The 23,595-nt window shown below is 48.1% G+C and overlaps 2 protein-coding genes across 6 annotated transcripts; both read left to right on the top strand.

Annotated features, from left to right (window-relative positions):
- Positions 1-400: 400 nt before the first annotated feature.
- On the top strand, positions 401-14,553 carry tulp4b (TUB like protein 4b). 2 transcript variants are annotated; one of them, XM_086127783.1, is made up of 16 exons: positions 401-478; positions 967-1,176; positions 2,141-2,410; positions 2,938-3,066; positions 3,209-3,370; positions 4,041-4,221; positions 4,423-4,530; positions 5,298-5,455; positions 5,783-6,007; positions 6,077-6,311; positions 7,009-7,132; positions 7,726-7,870; positions 8,014-8,107; positions 8,466-8,609; positions 8,808-12,001; positions 12,570-14,553. In XM_086127783.1, exons 2-16 carry the CDS (start codon positions 1,159-1,161, stop codon positions 12,684-12,686), a joined length of 5,304 nt encoding a protein of 1,767 aa, XP_085983909.1. In that variant the 5' UTR covers positions 401-478; positions 967-1,158; the 3' UTR covers positions 12,687-14,553. The 2 variants fall into 2 exon arrangements, with proteins under 2 accessions (XP_085983909.1, XP_085983910.1); XM_086127784.1 differs by having other exon boundaries at positions 408-478; positions 580-1,176.
- A 438-nt stretch (positions 14,554-14,991) lies between these two features.
- Positions 14,992-23,535, top strand: slc18b1 (solute carrier family 18 member B1). 4 transcript variants are annotated; one of them, XM_086127231.1, is made up of 13 exons: positions 14,992-15,160; positions 16,014-16,138; positions 16,922-17,017; positions 17,110-17,183; positions 17,464-17,611; positions 18,435-18,591; positions 18,937-19,175; positions 19,240-19,331; positions 20,539-20,634; positions 20,725-20,799; positions 22,459-22,552; positions 22,723-22,772; positions 23,332-23,535. In XM_086127231.1, exons 1-13 carry the CDS (start codon positions 15,124-15,126, stop codon positions 23,384-23,386), a joined length of 1,338 nt encoding a protein of 445 aa, XP_085983357.1. In that variant the 5' UTR covers positions 14,992-15,123; the 3' UTR covers positions 23,387-23,535. The 4 variants fall into 4 exon arrangements, with proteins under 4 accessions (XP_085983357.1, XP_085983358.1, XP_085983359.1 ...); XM_086127232.1 differs by lacking the exons at positions 22,459-22,552; positions 22,723-22,772; positions 23,332-23,535 and adding an exon at positions 21,286-22,452; XM_086127233.1 differs by lacking the exons at positions 22,459-22,552; positions 22,723-22,772; positions 23,332-23,535 and adding an exon at positions 21,470-22,452.
- Positions 23,536-23,595: the final 60 nt, after the last annotated feature.

Below are 23,595 nucleotides of genomic sequence, written 5' to 3' on the forward strand. Positions count from 1 at the left end.
ATCTCAAATCCGTTTTAGTAAACACGGGTCAAATGTGACTCGGGACACAAACCCCGAGTACATAAAAAAGAACATTTTTAAATATCTTCGTGCTCAGTGGGATTCTTCGGCTCTGTCTTTACTTTCTAATTTCTCAACATCAGAGGTTGCCAGTTGCATGAAAATCCCCCTTTCCCACCTACCGCCAAACCAAACTCCGATGAAAAATGCGGTGACATGAGATTTAACCCCGGGAAACCCGCCCTCGCAATCATGTTTGAGCGCATTTTCCTGGTGTTGTTCGATTCAATGATGTCCGCCTTGCAATTCGGCGTGCGTCGAACGGGTCTATCTGCCTGATGGCAACCCGCTCGGGAAGCATCCCCCCCCCCCCCCCCCCCCCCCCCCCCCCATCAAAAGTGCGCAAACGGAGGAGCAAGGCGACGCGCTCGCTGCAGCCAGCCAGCCAGCGCCTGGATCGGCATCACCCTCCTCCCCGGTAAGAACGACTGTCGACTGCATCGTGCTTGTCCTTAGAACGCATGTTTGGATTATTGACGCTAAATGGCGCTCGTCTTGTTGTCTTTTTTGCACCGTTAGCGTATCCCGCTGTTTTTCTTCTTCTTCCAAATCACTCCAAACCTGAATCCACGGAATTGCTCGCGTGAATATGCACATGTGTGAGGAGGTGAAAATGACGATCTGCACGTGAGGCATTCATTCGGCTGTGTGATGATGTCAGAATGGGATGAACGGGCTGTGTTTGTCGGCATGGAGACGGGCCAGTTCTGTCAATGCGGGGCTGCTGTTGCATAGAGACACATTTATATATACTTAAAAAAAATATATATACCCCAAACAACATGGTGACTCAAGGTTGATGCGGCGTAATGATAATTATTTAACCAGAGCGACACCCCTTATCCAGTAGGATGGATTTGTTTTTTTTTTGGTTTTTTAAATCTCAATAAGTATCAATTGCAACAGGACAGAGATATGGGATGGGCCAGTGGCGTCAAACTCTGAGCTGAATGGTCACCAAGCCCGTCACGTCCACTCCGCGAGTGACTAAGTGAAGAGAGGAAAGCGAGAAAGCCAGCAGATCGCCAGCGTCCACCTTGGAAGCTTTTCCTCTGAATGGAAACATGGACGCCTTCCACGGAGGCTTTTTGACTCAACATGTCCAGAAGCTATGAGGTGGGTGATTGACACGCCATTCCGCAAGCATCGTTGCCGCATATTGGCTGGAATCTGTTCAGAGAATCGAAAATTGACATGGGCACGAGCTCTGCATTGTCGGGTGAATAAACAAGATTTACCCGGCTCTGGATAAAGCTACACGGCTGTCGTTGAATAGCCAGTTGACTGTGCGTCCAATTTTTTCCAAAAAAAACGAAATGACCGCAAATAAACACAGGTGCCAGTCGAGCTACGCGGTGGCAGATCGTCGGCTTGGTCAGTTCAATGTGTCAAAAATGTGAATTAACACGGACAAATGAAGGCTTCTGATGAAGGAATGCAGTGGTCAGAAAACGACATGAACCCGACTCCGTATTGAGCTACGTGACCGTCGTTGAATCAGTCCCCAAAAAAGAAAGATAAAAAAGAAAATCGAAACCTCAAATAAAGACAGGTTCAGGTAGCGCTATGCCGTCATCAACAAAGGTCATTTGAATCCGTCCGAAATGACAATGACACAAATGAACGCAGGCTTCGAAAAAAGCTTTGTGGCCATTTGCATAGGCGAAAAAAGATGTTCAAAAATGTCCAGTGATATTGACGAATGCATGCTCCGGCCCAAGCTATATGGCCATCTGCATCGTCTTTTGAATCCGTTAAGAGTGGAGATTAACATCGGTAAAGAAGCGATGCCAAAGTCCGCATCGTCGATTGATTCCACGACCAGTGAGGCAGAGTCCTTTCGTCTCTCGAGAAGACATTCAAGTCTAGTGCCTGTGCTTGATGACATCATCATCTTGGGCCACCGTGACTGTTGCCACGGTGATTGTTCTGTTTAGTCATCCAGCGTCAAACTCGATGGTTCTCAACCTTCGAGACGACCTTTTCTTCGAGGGCCGAGGCATTTGTGTTTTTTTTTCCACATTCGAGAATATATGGAAACCGGCCTAACTCGGTTTTGTGGCGGCGTGTCTCCATGCAGCCGGGCCACTCAGTAGGGATGTTGGCGGCCGTGGAACACGGTCCCATCCTGTGCAGCGACTCCAACATCCTGTGCTTGTCGTGGAAGGGCCGCGTGCCCAAGAGCGAGAAGGACAAGCCCGTGTGCCGCCGGCGCTACTACGAAGAGGGATGGCTGGCCACGGGCAACGGCCGCGGCGTGGTGGGCGTCACTTTCACCTCCAGCCACTGCCGCCGGGACAGGAGCACCCCGCAGAGGATCAACTTCAACCTCAGGGGGCACAACAGCGAGGTACGACCCACGCGCCCCCCCCCCCCCGCCTTTGACTGCCAACGGGTTCCGAATAGGGCGAAGGCGACTGTAAGCGGTGCTAAAAGACGAAAAGTGTCATGCTAATCGGATGGAAAACAGGACAATTAGATTAGAACAGGACACGGAGGGGCACCGAACGAGCATAAGCGTATCAAATAGAACGGGGGAAAAAAAATGACATGAACAGAAGGCGATACGATTGACTGAACAAAGGTTGCCCAATGAACAAAACGGTACCAAATAGAACGAAATTGATGATTATTGTAGAATAGGAACTGAATAGAGGCGTACCAATTTCTGTATCAAGTGAAAATAAGCGCAGCAGTGATGGAAAAGAGGAAACGGGCGACGATAACCATAGAAAAAAAAAACGGAAGAGGTGTGCACCAAATGATTGAACAAAAGGGTAGCAAACCGGAGAACAGGAAATGACATCATCGCATACACGCAGCGATTTAGCCGAATATGCAACTCAAAAGCAGACGAGAGTGACCTTTGCGTCGTAGGTGGTGCTGGTGCGCTGGAACGAACCCTTCCAGAAGTTGGCCACGTGTGACATGGAGGGAGGAATTTTCGTGTGGATTCAGTACGAGGGAAGATGGTCGGTGGAGCTGGTCAACGACAGAGGAGCCCAAGTAAGTCTCGGCCGCTTAGCGCGCCGTCAATTCGCGCGGGTGCAGAAGCTTGAACTCGAGGGATGACGCAGATCAACTTGTGGATCCCAATGCCAACTTTTTAGTCCGATCCAGGCGCTCCCGCTTTCACGTTGTGCCGCAGGTGAGCGACTTTACGTGGTCCCACGACGGCACTCAGGCGCTCATCGCCTACCGCGACGGTTTCGTGCTGGTGGGCTCGGTCAGCGGCCAGCGGCATTGGTCTTCAGAGATCAACCTGGAGAGCCAGATCACCTGCGGCATCTGGACGCCCGACGACCAGCAGGTACTCGCAGACACGCGCCACCCATGTACGACTTCAATGAAAAACTGAAGCACCAAATAAGGTCAAATTATAGGATCTTAAAAAGAACTCCGAAATGTTTCGAGAGTCAGTGAAGGAATGCCAGAGTAGGAGTGAAATTTTCCCTCCTACGAGCTCCAGTTAGGAGGCAAGCAGCAGCATTCTGGCCCAACTGGAGCTGCTTCATGGAGGCTCGGCTGTTTCCAAAGTAAAGTGTTGTCCAGTTATCCAGTTGAGATGCGACAAAAGCATAAATGACTGTTTCAAAGTGCTCTTGAGAACGGAGACGCTTGACTTTAACCAGCTGCCTAAAATGAAAGAAGCTGGATTGGACCACCAATTTGCCGGTCCAATTTCAAATCACTGTCCAGTTTAAGACCCAAGATCGAGACTGCTGGCTTAAAATAAGGAGCTTGGGGGCCCCAAGTCCGCAGGATGGGATGTACAAGCGCCACTGTCGATTATTTTACCTGATTGCTCGGTTAATCGCCCGGCCTCTCATTTCAAGGCAAAAATTATTTTTGTCATCTACAATTTTTTTTGGGGGGGGGGGGGGGTTTAACCGCAGACCTCATAACATACAATAGTAATTCTGTACTTGAAAAAGGTTGGTGTAGAGCTGAAACAACATCGGGGGCGGGGCGCGTTTCAGGTGTTGTTTGGAACGGCCGACGGGCAGGTGATCGTGATGGACTGCCACGGCCGCATGCTGGCGCACGTGCTGCTGCACGAATCCGACGGCATCGTGGGCATGTCCTGGAACTGCCCCGACTTCCTGGTGGAAGACAGCACCGAGAGCGACACCGACTCAGACGACAACTTCCTGCCTTTAGGTACCCTACCCTTGGGGGCTTGCTCTTTGGAGACTTAGTGAAGCAGCATGTGGCTTAGTAGCAAGTTGTACTTATGGAGGCGATTGTACTGCTAAGAATGCGGTGCCAGCAGCTGTCGCGTTTTGTCAGGAGAGCTCGCTGGTCGCATTCTGGGTATCCGTGCTGGCGCTGGAATGACTAACTTGATGTCGATACGTTTAGTGCGGCGAGTCAAGCCTTTGTTGACGGTCACCTTCTTATCGGGAGAAATCAGCTTGATGAGCAACTACGATGACCTGTCCCCTGCCGTCATTCACTCGGGTTTGAAAGGTACGATCACGTTGACGCCTGACCGATCGTACGGTACGTCTACGGGGTAGTCGCTTGTTCCACAGTCGGGTGCCTTTTCCGGCCTCATTCCAAAATATTGTGCTGCCTTCACTACAAATGGCAAGACTGCAGCGGACGTTTGGCAGATTTTTTTTCTTTTTTTGAGGGGGGGGTTGACTTAAATTAAGAGACGAGCGTTGAATGGTGGCAGCGAACTCAACTCACTTCACAATAAGTAGCGGTTTGACATATCTGTGCTGATCATATGCATCGATCCCCATTTGTGTCGGTAGGAGTGTATTGTACTGCCCCCCGGTGGCCACATCCGGAGCAGCATAATGAATTGGATTGAATTATTAAATCAGAATGCAGAAAGATTGGCTGGCTACCAATTCGGGGTGTCCCCCGCCTACTGCCCGAAGACAGCTGGGATAGGCTCCAGCGCCCCCGCGACCCTAGTGAGGATGAAGCGGTTCGGAAGATGAATGAATGAAAGAATGCAGAAATCGATTATATTTGACATTAATAAAATATTATAAAAGTGAGATGTGGTGGAATTTAAAACCTTTTCTTCTGGCCACACCGTTTTTGAACCGCACATGTGGAGCTTGTTTTGTTGCTACTTTCAAATCCTTTTCGTTATAAGGCTAGAATATCAAATGTGGAAAAAGGGAAGCCTGTGATTACCTCGGGGACGCACTGAATGTTTCACTTGAAAATGGGATGCTTTTGTGGAAGAATGAGTTTCCCCCCGCCGACGTTTCCAGACGTGGAGGCGCAGTGGTGCTCCCAGGGGGACCTCCTGGCCGTGGCCGGCATGGAGAGACACGGGCTGCCTTCCGACGCCGGCATGACCAGGAACGCTCTGGTGAAGTTCTACAACGTGCAAGGGGAACACATCTACACTTTGGAAACGCCCGCGCAGGTACCAAAGTTAGAAAAGTGCCGAGGGGAAAACGTTTGCCAGTTTCTTTATCACCACCTACAGGACGGGAGTGGAACTAACTGTCCGTGAAGAACATTGTGGTGGGATTATTGGCATTATTTGTGCTTTGTAGCCAGAGCTTTTGCTGGGAATTTTTTGCTGATTATTGTCATGTATTTGCTGCTGTTTAATGATTCAAGCAATATCACACGAGAGTTTTCACCAACGTCTTTGAAATTTTACGCTATTGCTTGGGATACGATACCTCAGGGCTTCGTGTTCAACTGCATGTCAGTGACCCCATTCAAGTTGCCCTGGTGGTTTCAGAGGCCCATCACCACCATCTGCTGGGGCCACCGGGACTCGCGGCTGTTTCTGGCATGCGGTCCGGCGCTGTACGTGGTGCGCGTGGAACATCGCGTGGCCAGCCTGCAGCTGCTCTGCCAACAGGGCATCGCCAGTGCCCTGCGGGAGGAGAAGGACGTGGGCAAGCTCAACATGCCCTCGCTGCTCTGCTCCTACGTCACCACCGCCTTCATCCCCACCATCAAGGTGCCGCCTGACGACAGCAGTTTGGCCCGAGCAAAATGACAACATTTGACATGCCGTTTTGTGTCGTAGCCACCGATCCCGGACCCCAACAACATCCGAGACTTTGTCAGCTACCCGACGACTGGCAACGAGCGGCTGCACTGCACCATGAAACGGGCGGAGGACAGCCCCGAGGCGGGCGGCCCGTGCTACACGCTCTACCTAGAGTACCTGGGAGGGCTGGTGCCCATCCTCAATGGACGGCGCATCAGCAAATTGAGGCCCGAGTTTGTCATCACCGATCCCAAAACTGACAGCAAAACGGGTGAGCGGCGTCCACGTCACTAAAAGCATCTTCTACGGTGTCGGCCTTTTCTGTTTTAGACCCAACTTTTGGGGTTGCATGAATAACCCCAAAAGTGGTGTCGAATGAATAATCTACAGGGGTTTTTTTTCAATTAAAAAAGAAAAAACATGTTGTGCCCCCCCCCCCCCTAAAAATGATGTTGGTGCCTTTTTGTTCAAAAAGTTCAACTTTGTTTTGTCAAACTGGTTCTGTTGAAGTGATTTTTTGATTGAAGAAGTCTGGGGGTAATCAGGCTTGGGTGTGGTCAGTCAAATGGAACTCCTCCCCCCAGAAAAATAGCTATAGTTCATGACATTTTGAGTACTTCTCTCTCTCTCTCTCTCTCACCACAAAACCAATCATCACATTAAATCTCATTGAGTGGCACGAACAAGTGAAACGAATGTGACGCGGATGCGTCTGGTTGCCTGGCGATGCCGTAGCAAGGCCCTCAGAACTCTTCTCAAGCTCGAATGCCAGCTCTGCGTCACTGAAGTGGAAGAATCAAAATGGCTCAGCGTTTAGAAAGGCTAAGCACGTTCTCTCTTCACACGACTCGTTTTTGACCTCGCGCATCGGCAGCCCTCCTCCTGACGTCTTAAGCCACTCCCTTAAAAACAAACAAAGCAAAAAGGAGCTCACGTGTGTTCTGGTGATACCCCCCACCCCCTTTTAGAGGAGGTGTGCGTCAACCCCATGATCTCGTACGCCGACAGCTGCAACTGCTCCGACTCCAGCGACGTGGAGCTGAGCGACGAATGGGTCGGCAAGAAGTCACCCAAGTTCTCCCGGGGGAACAGGTGAGCCAAACCACCAAGCGCACATTACATACGCGCTGTAATTGAGCCTTGGCGTGAATAACGTGTAATAGATGCCCCCCCCCCCCAAGTATTTATTGTTGCCTATATTAATAGGTGGAATCAAAAAGAAACCCCATACACTGATCAGAAAACCTTTTCAAACACTACTGAGCTGCAGGACCACAAAAGTGACATGACTTAGTACACATCCCTGTCCTAAAACCACAAAATCACACAGACGCTTACCCCCCCCCCCCAAAAAAAAAGAAAAAAATGTGATGATTATTGTACAGTCAAACTTTGCTGAATTGAAATCTGAAAGCAAATTTTCACCTGAAAGTGACATCAAAATTGTTCGCCATTTATTTTTCCTGGTGATTTCTCCCAAGGGGTCTGCGTCGATACCGAAGTGGTTTGAGATCACCGCTTGGGCTGTATTTTAGGACTCAACTCTTATTATTTTTATCTGGGCTATTTGCAAGTTGCAAATTTTTTGCTATTCAGCGAGATTTTCTTGATAAGACACATTGATAAGATCCTCGAAAGTTTGATTGGTTTTTTTCCTGGGTTTTTTTTTTTTTTTTGCTCGATAGAATGAACCTGGAACCGCGCAAATCTCCTAAACTGTCCCGCGGCCACCAGGACGGCCAGCGGTCACCGCGGTTAGCATCCAAGAAGCCTCTGGTTCGATCCCCCAGCCTGACGCGCCGGGAGTTTTCCATGGACAGACTCACCGAGGTACCACTCGCGCGACCTGGCCGCACTTTGGAAGTTTCAGACGGAGTTCCGTCCTGGATGGATTCAAATTTGTAAAAAGCAACTAAGTATGAATTTTGCATAATTATGCGTTTTCTACCCCCCCCCATCACTGCACTCTGCAGCACAATTACTTGGCTCAGGTCACATCCAACATCTGGGGCACAAAGTTCAAAATTGTGGGACTGGCTTCATTCTTGCCCGCCAATCTCGGCGCAGGTAAGTGTCGGACAAAAGCCAAATTTTTTCCTTACCATCTAAATCTAATGGGTACGTAACAGTTTGAACGGTGTAAATTATGACGCAATGTCAACGACAATGACATGATTGTTTTTTGGGGTTTTTGGGGGGGGGGGGGGTTAACATTGGTTTCATGCCGTTTGAAAGTGAGTTTTGTTGGATGAACTTCCAAAACCATATCGCTCGCCAGGACGTCTGGTAGCAAGAGGTTGAGTTGCACCGTACTTGTTCGCGGAGGAGATGCGGCTAGAATGCAAGGCGGTTGCAGTCGATTTGGCGAGTATCTGAAGAATGAAGATCAAACTTCCTCAAGTGTCGATGTGTTTGTGTGTCTCAGTCATCTACAAGACAAGCCTGCTTCATTTGCAACCGCGGCAGATGACCATTTACCTGCCAGAGGTGCGCAAGATCTCGCACGACTTCATGAGCCTGCCCGTGTTCAACCCCAACGTGTTCAGCGAGGACGAGGATGATTTGCCAGGTTTATCTTGCATCAACACCCAATATGTCTCTCATGTGCCGAAAACAGAGATGGCAAAAGGACTCAGGCTCTGAAATTTAGTCAAAGTACAGATACTTGTGTGAAGAATAAATATTACAGTACAGAAACAAAGTATTTGGACTTGGGGGGGCTTCCACTAACAGACTCTTCTTCTCCCCCCCTCCCCCCATGGTGAAGTGATGGGCTCATCGTCAGGAGACAACCCGCCCTGTACCGTCAACATTCCCATCGCTCCCATCCACAGCCCGGCTCAGGCCATGTCGCCCACTCAGAGCATCGGCCTGGTTCAGTCTCTCCTGGCCAATCAGAACATTCAGCTGGATGTCCTCAACAACCCCACAACCAACGCGGCAGCCGCGTCCGTCTCCGCGCCTGCGTCCGACCGCAGCCAAGACCCCCCGGTCGCCGCGCCGTATCCGGTTCCCGCTAGATACCCAAACCCCGGGCAGGTGATCTTCAACGGGCTGGAGATGGGTCCGCTGCTCCCCGGTACGCTACCTCCCCCGCCACCGCCTCACCATCTCCCACCCCAGCCGCGGTCCCAGCCGCCTTGCCAGCAGCAGCTGCAATCCAGGCAGCAGCAGCAGCAGCAGCCGCCGCAGGCCCAGCAGCAGCAACGGCATCATCTTCAGCAGCTTCACCACCATCAGCCTCCGCATCAGCAGCAGCAGCAGCAGCACCAGGTCCAGCAGCACCAACAGATGCCGCAGAATCCACCGCCGGTGGCGGGCGGGCACCCGTTCCAGCAGCAGCAACAGATCCAGCAGCAACAGCAACAAATGCAGATGCAGCATGAACAAATGCAACAGCAGCAGCAGCAGATGCAGCAGCAGCAGCAGCAGATCCGCCAGCAGATTCAGGAGATGAGACAGCAACAGCAGCAGCTCCAGCAGCAGCACCAGCAGATCCAGCAGCAGCACCAGCAAATGCAGAGGCAGCACCAGCAAATGCAGCAGCAGCTGAAGATGCAAATGGCGCTGCCTCCGGCACCCACCGGCTACCCCACCATTGCCCTACAGCAGATACATCTCCTGCCGCCGCTTCCCCCGCCGCCCGCCACCGAGCCCGGACTGGATCGAGAGTACGCGTTGAAGCCGAGCCTGCCCCGGACTTTACCCCCTTCCTTTAGTGCCAGGGATGGTGGATCTGTGGAGATTCAGGCGAGGAAGGTGAATCCTCCTCCTCCCTACCCTGGTACGGTGGCGTCTGCGGTGGCCGCAGCCAACGCGACGGCTCAAACGCTGGTCACAAACTGCGACAGCCCCAGCATCCTGTCTCTGGACGGCTGCCTGAAGAAAGACGACTTTCTGCTTCAGCCCGTGACCATCCAGTACCCGACGCCTCTCGGGTACGAAAGGATAACGACATTCGACAGCAGTGGTAACGTCGAGGAAGTCTGCCGCCCCCGAAGGCGTCTCGTCCGCAACCAAAACGCGTACGCCGCCCACGGCTCGGCCACGCTGAAGGTAACCTCCACGGAGAATAAAAAGATTCATCTTCCCTACAGCTCGGCGACACTCAGCCGTCTGTCGGTCCCACGATACTCCATACCAAGCGGCGACCCGCCCCCTTATCCCGATCCGGCCAATCAAGTCCCGGCTACCCTCGCACCTCCACCGCAGAGATTAGAAAGCAGTCTGATCCATGCCACCCTGCGCCGCGACCGGACGCTAAAGGTTCCCGCCATGATGGACAGCTCCAGGACACTTCCCACCAAGGCCAAGATGAACAACAGCGCGTTGGGTTTGACCTACCAGCAGAGGCTGCCCACCGCGTTATACACGTGCACGCAGTGCAGCAGCAACAGCAGCGGCACCAGCGTGAGTGTTAGCGGCGGGGGTACATCCAGTAGCGGCATTGCGGGTGGCACGGTGGTCAGGCAGGACTTCCCCCCGGGGAAAGGAGCACACCACAGCACAATCATCGTGCACTCCAAAAGTGCCTCCCAGTCATCCTACAGTCTCCTGGGTTCCATGGACACCAGCCGGGACAGAACGGTGTACGTCAACTCGGCTTTCACCGAGGACGAGACTCTCGGCCAGCACCGTCACCCGGACAAACCCGTCCGGCAGATGACCCTCGGTGACGTCGGCCTCTCGGCAAAACGCCCTCCGCCTTACCGGTGGGAGGCCTCCGCCGCAGAGGAGTTCTGGCTTGCTCCGGAGCAAACCATGCTGGCCCCCCCAGCGCCTCCTCACAAGCCCCCTCCGCTCATCCTCGGCCAAGCTCAGCACTTGGACGTGACGCGGCTACCGTTCGTCCTCACGACGAAGCCGCCGTCCAGCCCTGGTACCAGCACCCTCACCTTCCCGTCGGGCTACCAGATATCACTGTCTCCTTTCCCTCCCGGCGTGGGCCACAGTCGACCCCCCATGCAGACCTTACAGAACCCCCCACCGCAATGCGGTCCGGGCGAAGTGGTTCTTCCGGTTCCATTTGCTCAGCAGGACTCCAATTTGGTTTTATCGACAGGGTACTCCACAAGTCTGGCTAACTTGGCCTGCTGCACCCTGCCCCCGATGTACCCGGGTGCCGGCTCCTGCGCCGGGCTTCAGCTGCACGCTGTCAACCTGCACCCCTGGAACCCTTACCCCTGCCCGCCACCCATGCAGGACCCTCCCGCACCTCCACTTCCAACCAAAACTCATCAGACATTAGAGAAGCCCATCCTCTCGCCACCCCCTGCGACTGCGCCGCCGCCGCCGCCGCCACCGCCACCGCCTCTGCCTCCACCGCCGCCGCCCTCGGAGTTGCCCCCCTCCAAATGCGCCACAGAGGACCCGCCGGAGTCGGCCACCGGCTTTCCGGAGCCGTCGTCTCTCAACGAAAGTCCTGTGACGCAGGAATCGGACCGATTCAACAAGAAAAGCCGCAAGAGACCGGACAGCCGAGCCGAGGAGGGCAACGTATCGTCGGCGTCGAGAAGGGACGGTCGCACGCTGTCGGATTTCAACTCTCTGATCGCCAGCCCGCGACTAGGCAACAGAGAGAAGAAGAAGCCCAAAGGACCCCGGGAGCAGCTCAACCGAGCCAAGAAGATGAGCCGGGCTGCCAACGAATTCCAGGACAGCTCGGAGAGCGAGCCGGAGCTTTTTATCAGCGGCGACGAACTCATGAACCAGAACCAGAGCAGCAAGAAGAGTTGGAAGAACAAGCGCAGCCTTCGCATGGCGAGCGAGCTGGAGGAGATTAAGTGCCGCAAGGCCAACGAACGGGAGGACCGCAGTTTAGGCAGCCAGGGCTTCGTCTATGTGATGGCCAACAAGCAGCCTCTGTGGAACGAAGCCACGCAGGTCTACCAGCTGGACTTTGGAGGACGGGTCACGCAGGAGTCCGCTAAAAACTTCCAGATTGAGCTTGATGGCCGACAGGTAATTTGATGGATGGATGAAAGTCATTACTGGTAGAATCGATTTTGTTTTGCACCTCTGCCTCCTAAAAATGTTCTTCTCTGTTTACCTGGTATGGCGGCTATTCCGCTTTCCTCCCGCATTCCTATTATGCATGTGAAGACTCTAATTCATAAAAGAGGTATGAATGAGGGAGTGTGAAAAATTGTTTGCCCACCAGTCCAGGGTGCACCTCGATTTTATCTCCACAAGTCAGCTGCGATACCTTGCATCTTTCCCTGCAGCTCGGTCGGGTATGTGAGGTTTATTTCAAGTGGCTACATTTTCCATTGGAATGGTTCACATCAATCGACATCAACAGCAATTTACACTAAAATGTGCATCTATGTGACATTTAGAGTCTTCTGTGGTCCTCACATGCATATTTTGGCATGTGAGGAAAACAGGAGGACAGAGATTCAAATCTCTCGTATGATTGTGAAAAGTCAAGATTTCTTGAGCGCGATTTTTGAAAGTCGGAAATGTTACAGCCGGTGCCATCTGCTTACTTATTTTCCACCCTGACAATTCTTGTTCAACAAACTTTTAGGTGATGCAGTTCGGACGCATCGACGGGAACGCCTACATCCTGGATTTCCAGTATCCATTCTCGGCAGTGCAGGCGTTTGCCGTGGCCTTGGCCAACGTGACTCAACGGCTGAAGTGAAGTTTTCATGGCGCTGAAGCATTCTGCCAGTACCTGCCGCTCGCTCAAGCAGCTTTTTGGGCCATTTCTCACCATTTCACTTTGTCACGCTTATGACATGAGCACTTTGACCCGCCGGATGAATGTTTGAAATTGGCATTTCAAACAAGCCTCCCGCGAATGAGCTAAGATTTGAACTCGGCGCACCTTCTGAAGCCCATTTAAATAAGTTTGAATTATCGTTAGTTCAACTATAGCCAGCGTATGACAAATTCCCTCACTGAGATGCAACGGCATTATTTGAGATCTTTTTCGAAAAAAAAAAGTTTTATCAAAATAGCAAATATATGAACCACTTGTAGATTTTTTTTGGGTGTCTTTATCACGATGATGAATGTATTCATGAGTGTCAGAGTTTGTATATATATTTTTTTTCTATCCACGTTACTTTGAGGAAGTGGTGCATACCTTATTAGTCTATTAGTGGAATCCGGAATTTTTTTAGCATTCATTTTGGGGGGCCCTTGCATGTTCCAAAATTTTTTATTTTATTTTTTACAGCGTTTGGTGAAATTGTTTAGGAAGATAAATTGCGCCCTGCGCCCCACCCCAAGACTCACTCAGCCCCCGACACTACGTAGTTTTAAAAATCGACACCAAATGTGGTGGGCATGTCTCTCATAACCGCACGCACAAAAAAAAAGTCTCAAGCTGAAAGTGTAAAAGAAGTCAGCAACCAGTGAGGGTGAATTCCAGGACTTGTGCTCAGTTGGAAAGCTGTACGGGGTGCGAGGGGGGGGGGGGGGGGCAGCCCCTGACACCAACTTCACCAATCGACACCAAATTTGGTAGATATGTGGAACTCAACTCAACTCAACTGTATTTATAGAGCACTTTCAAACAGCCATCAACAGCAATTTCAAACATAACAGGACACACAAAAAAGTCTCAAGGAAGGTTTTGGCAAAAACCAGGACCTTACGGACTTTGATGAACTGCTATAATGAAAAAACGGTGTGTTGAATTTACACAATTGTAAAGTCTACTTTAAAAAAAACATCTCTAGATGTTGACAATTCTATTTCATGCCACCACTTGCTGAATTCAAAAGGAGTAAATTCAACCAAAACTTCAGCGTACTAGCAAATAAACGATTATCATTGCTGGCGGTTCTTATTTGAATCATTTCTAACCATTCATGCGTAAAGTTTTCACATAAAGAAAAAAAAAGCAGCTTTGTGTTGGTGTCATTTTTGGCTGGGTGCTTGTGATGCGACTTGAAATATTCTATTTGGATGTGTCAGTCCGTGCTAACTGTGTGCTACCAGCCTCAAAATTCGATCACAAGTTTCAGTTTTGTTTTTACCCCCAGTACAGTGTTCCCCCTCGATTCGCTCCCCCACAAAGGTTCAGAATGCCTCGAGATGGCGCACAACAAAGCACTTTTTTCCCCTCTTAGACAATGCTTTTTTTTTTTTTAACTGCAAAGAGATGAATATGCGGTGGAACACTGTACAGTTTTGATGCATACATTTATACTTTTGCACCGCTAAAGGTTGATTGAGGATGTCAGCAAAGAAACGTTGCAACAGGATTCAACATCGGATAATCACGCATTTCGGAACTCCGGTGCTAATGTACAAAGAAACTACTGCGCTCGTTATCGCAAAAGATTTCCGTTTAATGTCACGCTGCTCAATAGTTTTCACTGACTGTGTGTGTGTGTGTCACTGATCTGCAATGTTGATTTATGATATATTGTTAAGTTTTCTTTCTCTTCCTAATATGTGATTTTAAAAAAACAACAACAAAAAAATATGAGATGTAACCCGAGATTTACATTTGACATGGACGCACAAGCTAGACAAAATAAATGATTTATTCCAAACGTTTTGCATTCCAATTTGATTTCTTCTTTTGTATACTTACTTGTCACCATACTATTTTCGTAATGCATTGATTTTCACACATTATAAAAACTGATCCTTTGTTGAATTTATTAACTGTCATAGTCCATTCTTTAAATGCATAATTTTATTTAAATTAACTAATAATTATATGTTACCACTACATTACACAAAATTAACATCCTATTGAGACTTAAACTTCAAATAGTTCATCAGTCAAAAATATACTCCCTAACCTCCCAAAAAGAAAAAGAAAAACTCCAGCACAAATTACAACTGTCATCCCAAAAGACCTTTGAGTTGAAACCAACGGACTGGAAATGACACCTCTAATTTGAAATCACTCCCTCGCTTTTAGTTTGAAGGCGCTCCAGGAAGCAGCCGCTGAGTCTGTGCTGTCTTAAATCGGGAAAAAGAAGGGAAGCAAGTGAACGTGGGCGCGTCTGCTTGTTCATGTCAGCCAGTCCCTTTTGTTTTTTGAATATTTAACTTTTTGAATATCGCAACACTTGGACAGCAACCCGCAAGGAATCGTTCACAAAAGAACGAAAATGGACGCCGAAGTAGAAGCGGACCTTCAGCCACAAGGTCTGTTAGTTTGACTTTTAATAAGGGGCAACACGGGGCAATTGTGATTATGTGCACCGCGCACACTCGAGGTTGGGGGAGCCGATCCGGCTTTCCTGTTTCAACGTCTTTAATTGTCCGCACTTTGGAATTCGTACACACATTCTTGTATTGTGAGAACAAAAAGGGGTTTTATATAAATCCCTGTATATTCACGGCTTAGCGTTTGCATATCCACTGATATTTGTTTCGAACTTGTGCACTGGTTTTCACAGAAAAAAAACTCACCTACTCGCTGTTTTTATGGTCGGGCTGAAGAAATGTCGGTCCGCGCGTCCCTCGCGATATTGCGGTTCACAGTTTGTGGTTTCAATGTTCAGCAAATGATCAAATTGTATGTAGCTAATTTTATAGCAGATTTCTTACTAGCCAGCACCTCTATGAGCTGAAACGTGAGCTAATTTAGTATAGTTTAGGACCGCCCATTCGAACATTTTGACAGGGTTGCCGGTTCACTGGAATTTAACCCCCACGTTACTTTTGCGCTATCTGGTGGAATCGTGGAGTTATTCGGTTTACTGTGCTTCATTGAAGTTTTTTTTTTTTGTCTGCATTTTCTAGCAGCTCTTGAATGCGCATACGTTAAAAATACAGCAGACTGTATATTTTAAGTCTAGTTCTTAGATGAACATTGTTACTTAATTTGGTCATCGATTAGTTGGCTGAATCGACTAATTTTGGTAAATTAGAAATTCTGGAATATGATTTATTTTCCTGACCGGTTATTGTCATAAGATAGTCCTGGAGCCTGAATAGACAAGACATAACTTTTTTATATTTTCTTTGAAAACCTCAAAAAAAAAAAAAAAAAAAGAGGAATTGAGGGAGCCTTCGGCAAGGATGACAAGGCAGCAGACCCTGACCTTGATATCCATGGCGTCCGTCAATTTCAGCTCCATGATCTGCTACTCCATCCTGGGACCCTTCTTCCCCATCGAGGTACACGTTGTGCAGAAAAACTTTCTTAATCTCTATGGCATAGGTGTCAAACTCAGGTCCTGGAGGGCTGCTGTCCTGCATGTTTTCCAAGTCTCCCTGTTGCCACACACCTGATTCAAATGAACAGGTTCAATGTCAGGCTTGCGCAGAGCTTGCTGATGATCTGATCATTTGAATCAGGTGTGTTGCAACAGGGAGACTTGGAAAACATGCAGGGCAGCGGCCCTCCAGGACCTGAGTTTGACACCTATGCTCTATGGGGTCCTAGGGAGGGTTAAGGCTCGCTTCTCTCTTTAGTTTAGGTTGACCTGCTGTCCTGAATGACACTGTCCAGTTGAAGTTGCAATCGTATCAGTAGAAGGTTGTATATTTTTGGATTTGAGATAAATTCAGATATTTATGACACAAAAAATAAATGCATCACATTGTCGAGGGGAAGCGATAAGTGAGGTACGATTGGAAAATGTTATATTTAGTAATTAAATTAAAAAAGTAATTCAATCATGAAAAAAAGTTAAGTTTGTAAAAAATGTGTGTGTGTGTGTGTGTGCGTGCGTGCGTACACACACACACACACACACACACCCATACATAGAGTTGCAATTTGAAAATGGCATTCTACGACGTTGAATTGGACGGATTGTTCAGCCTTAATTTGGTGTGTAGCATTGTTCAGTTCCAAGTACAAATTGCTTAAAACAACGATACATTTCACACCGAATCCTTTTTGGAATTCATTTGAATGAGTTTTGATATTGGAATGAATGTTTGTTTTGCGCCCAGGCAGAAAAGAAAGGTGCATCTCAGACAATGGTTGGCGTCATATTTGGCTGCTACGCCGTGAGCAATTTGATTGGCTCCTTGATCCTGGGCCGATATGTAAGTACAGTATCCCTCTGCCCGACGCATGTAATGCATGTGATTGGAGGCAAACTTAATGTGTCCCCCCCGCGCCCCCCATTCTCTCTCAGATTGTTCAAATCGGCGCAAAAATGATGCTGATCCTGGGCCTCTTCGTGTCGTCGGGCTGCACCATTCTCTTTGGGTGACCATGGCAATTCAGATCCGTTTCAAACGAGGGTTCTCCAAATTAGGGTCCAGGGAGGTTTTTAGTTTTCCCGGGCGGACCTCTTCAAAATCCTCACGGTTCTAATCAATCAAACGTAACTACGGCATGCATCTCTCAATGCTCTCGGAATAAAAAAAAAGAAATTTTTACATTTACAAAATGTATTCCAAATTTTGCAGTCTCCCAGACCTTCGGCGTTCCCCAGAGCCCATTTTGAGAACCACTATCTTATTTTGCGATTGATTTCTCTTGGCAGGCTGCTGGACCGAGTCCCCGCCGGTACGGTTTTTATCGCCTTGTGCATCATCGTGAGGTCTGTGGATGCGGTTGGCTTCGCCGCCGCCATGACCTCTTCCTTTGCGCTCTCGGCAAAAGTATTCCCAAACAATGTGGCGACTGTTTTGGTGAGTGTGGGCGGCTCTTTGTCTGCATCTGGCATGTTGTTTACGCTGCGCGATCACGAGCACTAACTTTTGCCGTCACATTCCCCGATGACAGCAGCCTTAGGAGACCCTCGCGAGCGGGACGCATGTTAGCATTACTCTGTGAGGCGCGAACTAGTTGGGTCTGATCAATCGGGAATCTGTGATTGGTAAGCAACGGCTGTCCAATAAATTGGGACGTAAGAGTATTAAAAAATAAAAAAAATGGTTAAAAACCTTCGCGAGGCTTCAAGTTCACCCGCAACCCGATTTAGCCAACGAGCTAGCGTTCTGGTTCTTGTCTTTACGGTGAGTCTCGACACACCTTGTAAGCGGAAGCGCTGTTGCCAATCAGCTTGTCGGAAAGGTGAAGTGATCAAACGTATCGGTCACGGCGTGTTTAAAGGTCGCTACAAAGTGTTTTATTTGCGACAACATGGCGCCATAAAATCATCAAGCTGAAGCCGGCAGGGGCAGTTGAGTTGGACGCAGCCACCGGGTCTGATCTTTACCCTTTTCTTGACGCTTTATATTCTCCATTGTGTCCTGTCCGAGTGGTCATGTGGAAAATGAGCTCATGTGCGAGAAGTATGCGAATGAATACGCCACAGTCAGCAGCGCCTCGCCGCGCATTCAAGTTGGCCGGAATCCTGCAAATATGTTGCATGCATTCCTTCAGCCATTTACTTCCCTAAAATGTGTTCATTTAAATGCCTTCTTTTTTTTTTTGTTTCCGTTATCAAATCCAAGAGTGTGTACATTTAAGATCTTTTTGTATTGATTTGTTTTGCTCTTTTCTTTGCAGGGAAGTCTGGAAGTGTTTACGGGCTTGGGCCTCATCCTGGGGCCGCCGGTTGGAGGCTGGTTCTACCAGTCCTTTGGATACGAGGTTCCCTTCATGGTGCTCGGCTGTTTCCTGTTAATTATGGTGCCGCTCAACATCTACATCCTTCCCTCCATCGGTATAATACTTCATTTGATCACATGTTACACTTCTTTTTCCTTTCCTTTTTTTTTTTTTGGTTTGGCCAGCAAACTAGTTGGGTCTGATCAACATGGGCTCAGGTGGTCGGGAAGCAGTGATATAGCGTAAGGCTTCCATTGAGACCGCGGCCTGTCTATGCAGCAAAGTCGTCGGGCCTGATCAGCAGGGAATCCGCGGTGGGAAAATGTGGATGATGGGAGAATGTTAGAAATCCACTCGATCGACTAAAATCATAAGCCTTCGATTTGGACAGCAACCTGTTTAGTCAGCAAACCTGTTGCGTCTGTTCAATAGGGAGTCCTAACTGCCTGCCACTTCTCAGACGCCGTTTCCTCAAAGACCTCCTTCTTGAAACTTCTCAAAAACCTGAAAATCCTCCTGCTCTGCTACGTCATCTTCACCCTGAGCTCGGGTCTGGGCTTCCTGGACGCCACGTTGTCGCTGTACGCCGTGGAACAGTTCCACCTGTCCACCGGCTATGTGGGCCTGATCATGCTAGGTCTGTCCTTCCCGTACTCACTGGGCTCCCCGCTGATGGGCTTCTTCACCGATAAATACCCCGTGAGTATCGAAAGCCATCTTTTCTCGTAAGTCTTTGTTTTAAGCATGCATCCGTCATCTTTAGGCGTCCAGGAGCTGGTTCATGGTGATAGGAGGCGTCGCCACGGCGGGCGGCTTCCTCTTGCTGGGGCCCGTCCCTTTCCTTCACATACCGAGGTAGTTGCCGAAACGCAACTCTCTTCATGCAACAATCGCAGCTGGAACTAAGAGATCAAACTCCAAACCAAGCAATCAAAATGAATTCCAAAATGCAGAGGCAGAAAGTGGAAGTCCCATTTATGTTCTGCGGTGAGGAGGCGAGGAGCAGCATTTTGACCCAACTGGACATGTTAAAAGGAGGATTGGCTAACTCCAGACTAAAGTACATTACAGTCATCGTATGTCAAGAAGGCACTGCGGTCGTCTCCAACCTGCCGCTAGCAACTGTGGACATGGCAAAAATAAAGATAGCCACAAAGGAGGTCACAAGTCCGCTGCTAAAAAAGATTACGCAAAATCCACTTGGACTCTTTTGGTTCTTAAATTATGAAAACAAGTTGCTGTTAGACAAAATCGATAAACGTCACATTTTTTAGCAATGTTTTCTCTTTTTCATTTGTCATCTATTTTTACTAATTCGTCCCTATCCGATCACGTGATCAGAAATCAGAGCCAATCGCCTGATTTTTCAACTGATTGGGATCGGCTGGAAAAAGATCCGATTTTTGAATTCGCTAAATTTTTAAAGTGAAGAAAGAATATTTTATTGGTTTACTTAGTTTGAACCACTGCCGACTTACAGCCATACAAAATTTGACCGTATTGTGAATTTCTTTTACAAAATTACGATTTTTGTTTTTCCCTCTTCTTCGTAATGCATTGCCGAGGTATTGGATCGAGACTCGGTTATCGCAGATCCTAAAAAACAAATGACTCGGATGCAAAAAATAAATAATGTGATCGACACATCCCTATTGATAACTGACTTTTGATCGAAATGATTTATCAAAACAAAATAAAAAATAAATCAATAAACGCTAGCTTTACTCGCATTGTTAACAACCGTAGTTTGACCTCATCCACCGACTTGATCTGATTAGCATACCAAACGCACAAAGGAGGTCCACGAGCCCGCTGCCAAACAAGATTATGCAAAACCCAGCTTGCCCCTTAAGCTTCTTAAATTATGACAACCGGCTGTTCGACAAAAATCAATGCGCGTCATGTTTTTATTCTCGACTTTGTTTTCTTTTCCTCATTTATTTGTACTCGCGGTGCAAATATTACAAATATCGTATGATGTTCGATTTACTTTTATTCACCTCTATTGATAATAAAACGCAAGTGTCTGTGTGGGAGTTGAGTTCTCCATCTCTGTCCTCAGGCAACTATGGCTGCTGGTCATCATGCTGGGAGTCATCGGTTTTTCCCTGGCCATGACCGCTATCCCCATCTTCCCAGAGGTCATCAAGTGCGCCTAGTCAGTGGCCGGGGCATCGTTTTCACGGTTTTACACTGCCAAGGTTGAGGAAGGTCATTCTTTGATTGCCCCATTCCTTCTCTCTTGCAGTGACAACGGTTTTGAGGAGGGACTGAGCACTCTCGGAATGGTGTCGGGCTTATTCGGAGCCGTTTGGTCTATGGGGTGAGTCTAGTACAAGGAATCGGGTCGATTGGGAAATCAGTAACGCAAGGTGCAGAGCTTGGAAAAAAATAATACATGACGGGTAAAAATCGTAAGGCTTCAAATTATGAAAGAATTGGCAAACTAGTCGGGTTTGATCATTAGAGGTAGAAAGATGTAAGGTGGAGTGCAATTGCGCAATCATGATGTGGGAGCACGAACAATCCATATGATCGTCAAAATTCATCATGTGTTCCATTTATACAGAACCAGGAGCCTGATTGGCCCGTAAACTAATCGGATCAGATCAATCGAGTTTGAAATCAGGCCATTAAAGGCTTCAATTTACACAACAGTCCATATAGTCTTTGAAGTCAAGATGGCGCCCGAGTAGGCAGTCGTCAGCAAGTGCTCTCATGAGCCTTGCTTTTTTGGATGTTTTTGTGTTTGTTTTGTCACTTTGTGTTTGTTGTTACGTCGTGTGGACCTGATGTGGACTTTTTTCAGCATTTTTTGGACACGACATTCATCAAGGAGGAGACTCTGTGCTTGGTGGTTGCGCCTTCTCGGCAGCATGGGTATACCAGCACTGTTTTTGCCTGGGAGGAATGTCGGCGCCATTTGACTGTCCTTGCTGGACAGTCCCGGGGCGCTTGTGTCTTGCGCCTGTAATGGGCAGCATTTTTCACAGCCCCGCTTTGTTCAGCGGAGAGATCGGTGCTGTTGAACGGTCTGCGGCTGGATGGATGTAAGGCTTGAGGAGCCGACGATGAGAAGAAAGGAGCGTTAGCGCGGAGCGCCGATGCGGATTTGGAACTGGGAGTCGCGGCTTGGAGTTTGAAGCGGATTACGTGGGACAGGAGAAGTGAACTAATCTCTTTTCTTCAATGGACGTTACAGCTTCGTGTTTGCTTTCAAAACTTAGCTTGTAGCAGACGTGTGCACATTTTCAGCATGACGTCTCTGATCCACTGGTGAAAGGACACTTTGATCCTCTCCTCTTTCATCTAGAACTGCTTCAGACAAAAAAGTGTATGCAGAAAAATGGTGAAGATTGCACGACTGTCTGTGTCCTATGTGTTGTGTTATTTTTGTTATTTTGACTTCAAAATGGCGCCGCGAGAGTGGCTGCCTTTCCAGCAGCTCCTATATTTTGTTGTTCTACTTCTTCCTATCATAACTTTGCTGCTGTGAATTGGGAATTTCTCCATTGCGAGACTAATAAAGGTTTTCTTATCTTATAGCAAGTAAACTAGTCGGGTCTGTCCATGATGGGAAAGCAACGTGTCAGTGTTAAATGTCCACATGATTGGCTAATTTTCTTTGCTTTTAATTCATACAGCAGCCAGCAAACTGGCCGAGTCTGATTGACACGGAATCAGTGGTGGCGAAGCAGTGACGACACACCAAACTGAGTTCAACGTCCGAATTTAAAAATCCACATCATGGCAAACCTCATAAAGCTTCAATTTTATACAGCTGCCTGTTTAGCCAGGAAATCAGCCGGGTCTGGGCAATGGAAAAAGAAAAATCTGAGATGTCATTAAAAAGCATTAAAATCCACACGATTGGCAAAAATATGCGAGGTTTCAGTATGCGAGGTTTCAGTGTACACAGAAGCCTGTTTTGTCAGGTCTGATCAAAAAAACATCCAGAAATGTGCTTGTGCCCCGTTTCCAGGATGTTTTACGGGCCCACCATGGGCGGCGTCATCACACAGCGGCTGAGCTTCGAGTGGGCAGCCGCCTTCCAAGGAGGCTTGGCCTTCCTAGGAGTAAGTTGAATCTGTCTTGAGTTTTTTTTTTTTTTAACAGCCCCTCCCTTTGGAGTTGAGTAGACCTTGAGTGCACTTGCCTGAGGAATTCCAAAGCTGTATTTAGGGAGCTAAATTGAAGGTGCCTAAAATGACTTCCCCCTTTGGTTGATGACGTGATGTGTTGTCAGGCTTTCCTGCTGGCGCTCTACTACTTCTCGCATCCGGCAAGCTCGCAAAGGTAAACAACCCGCTTCTACATTTGTACACAATGTGCCGAAATTGCGCACGTTATTTTTTGAAATGTACTGTATATTTAGCATTTTCATGTAATTGAAATGATTAATGGTTTCAAGCATTGCAAGTTGAGAGATCCTCCTTCCTTTCATGTCATCCACCCTGACTTGCTTCTTGCCCTCGTTGAATCGTATCCTTGTTCCCTTCCTTCTTCTCAATCCATCCTTTCAATCTTTCTTCCCTGCTTCCTGAACCCTCCCTGGATTCTTTCATCTGCACTTCTCTCCTTCCTCACTCCCCTTTTTTTTTTCATTTCATAGCAACTATCCTCGTTCCATTCTTCGTTCCTCTAATCATCTTTGTTCCTTCTCTTCCCATCCTTCTTCCTTGCATTTCCTCCCATCTTTAATTTCTTCTCCCTTCTGTTCTCTCCCACAAAAGTCAAGCACATTCCGACTTGTGGACTTGAAGTTTAAAGTATTTTAGGAAATACTGCCAACCGCATTAAACCCTCAGAAATAAAACCTTGTTTTGCCGGTCTGTGTTTTTGTTTTGTGTTTTAGGCTTCCCGAGAAGACGCAACATATGGATGAAAGAAGTCCACTCTTGGATGAATAAAATCCCAGTAAAAAAAAAAAAAAAAACTTGAGTATTTGTAAAATACTTGATAAAGGTGGTTGCTCTTCTTTTTATCAGCAGATGAACGTCTGTACTTGCAATGCATCCTGGATTTTTAAAAAAAAAAATATTTTAATAAATAAATCTTGTACATATTGTAAATGCCAAACAGTCAGCCGGCTCCATTGCACTTTTATGTACAGGACATC

This window comes from Hippocampus guttulatus, chromosome 13 (genome assembly GCF_054856545.1).
Source record: "Hippocampus guttulatus isolate MCC_2025c chromosome 13, RoL_Hgut_1.0, whole genome shotgun sequence".
NCBI classification, from domain to species: domain Eukaryota; kingdom Metazoa; phylum Chordata; class Actinopteri; order Syngnathiformes; family Syngnathidae; genus Hippocampus; species Hippocampus guttulatus.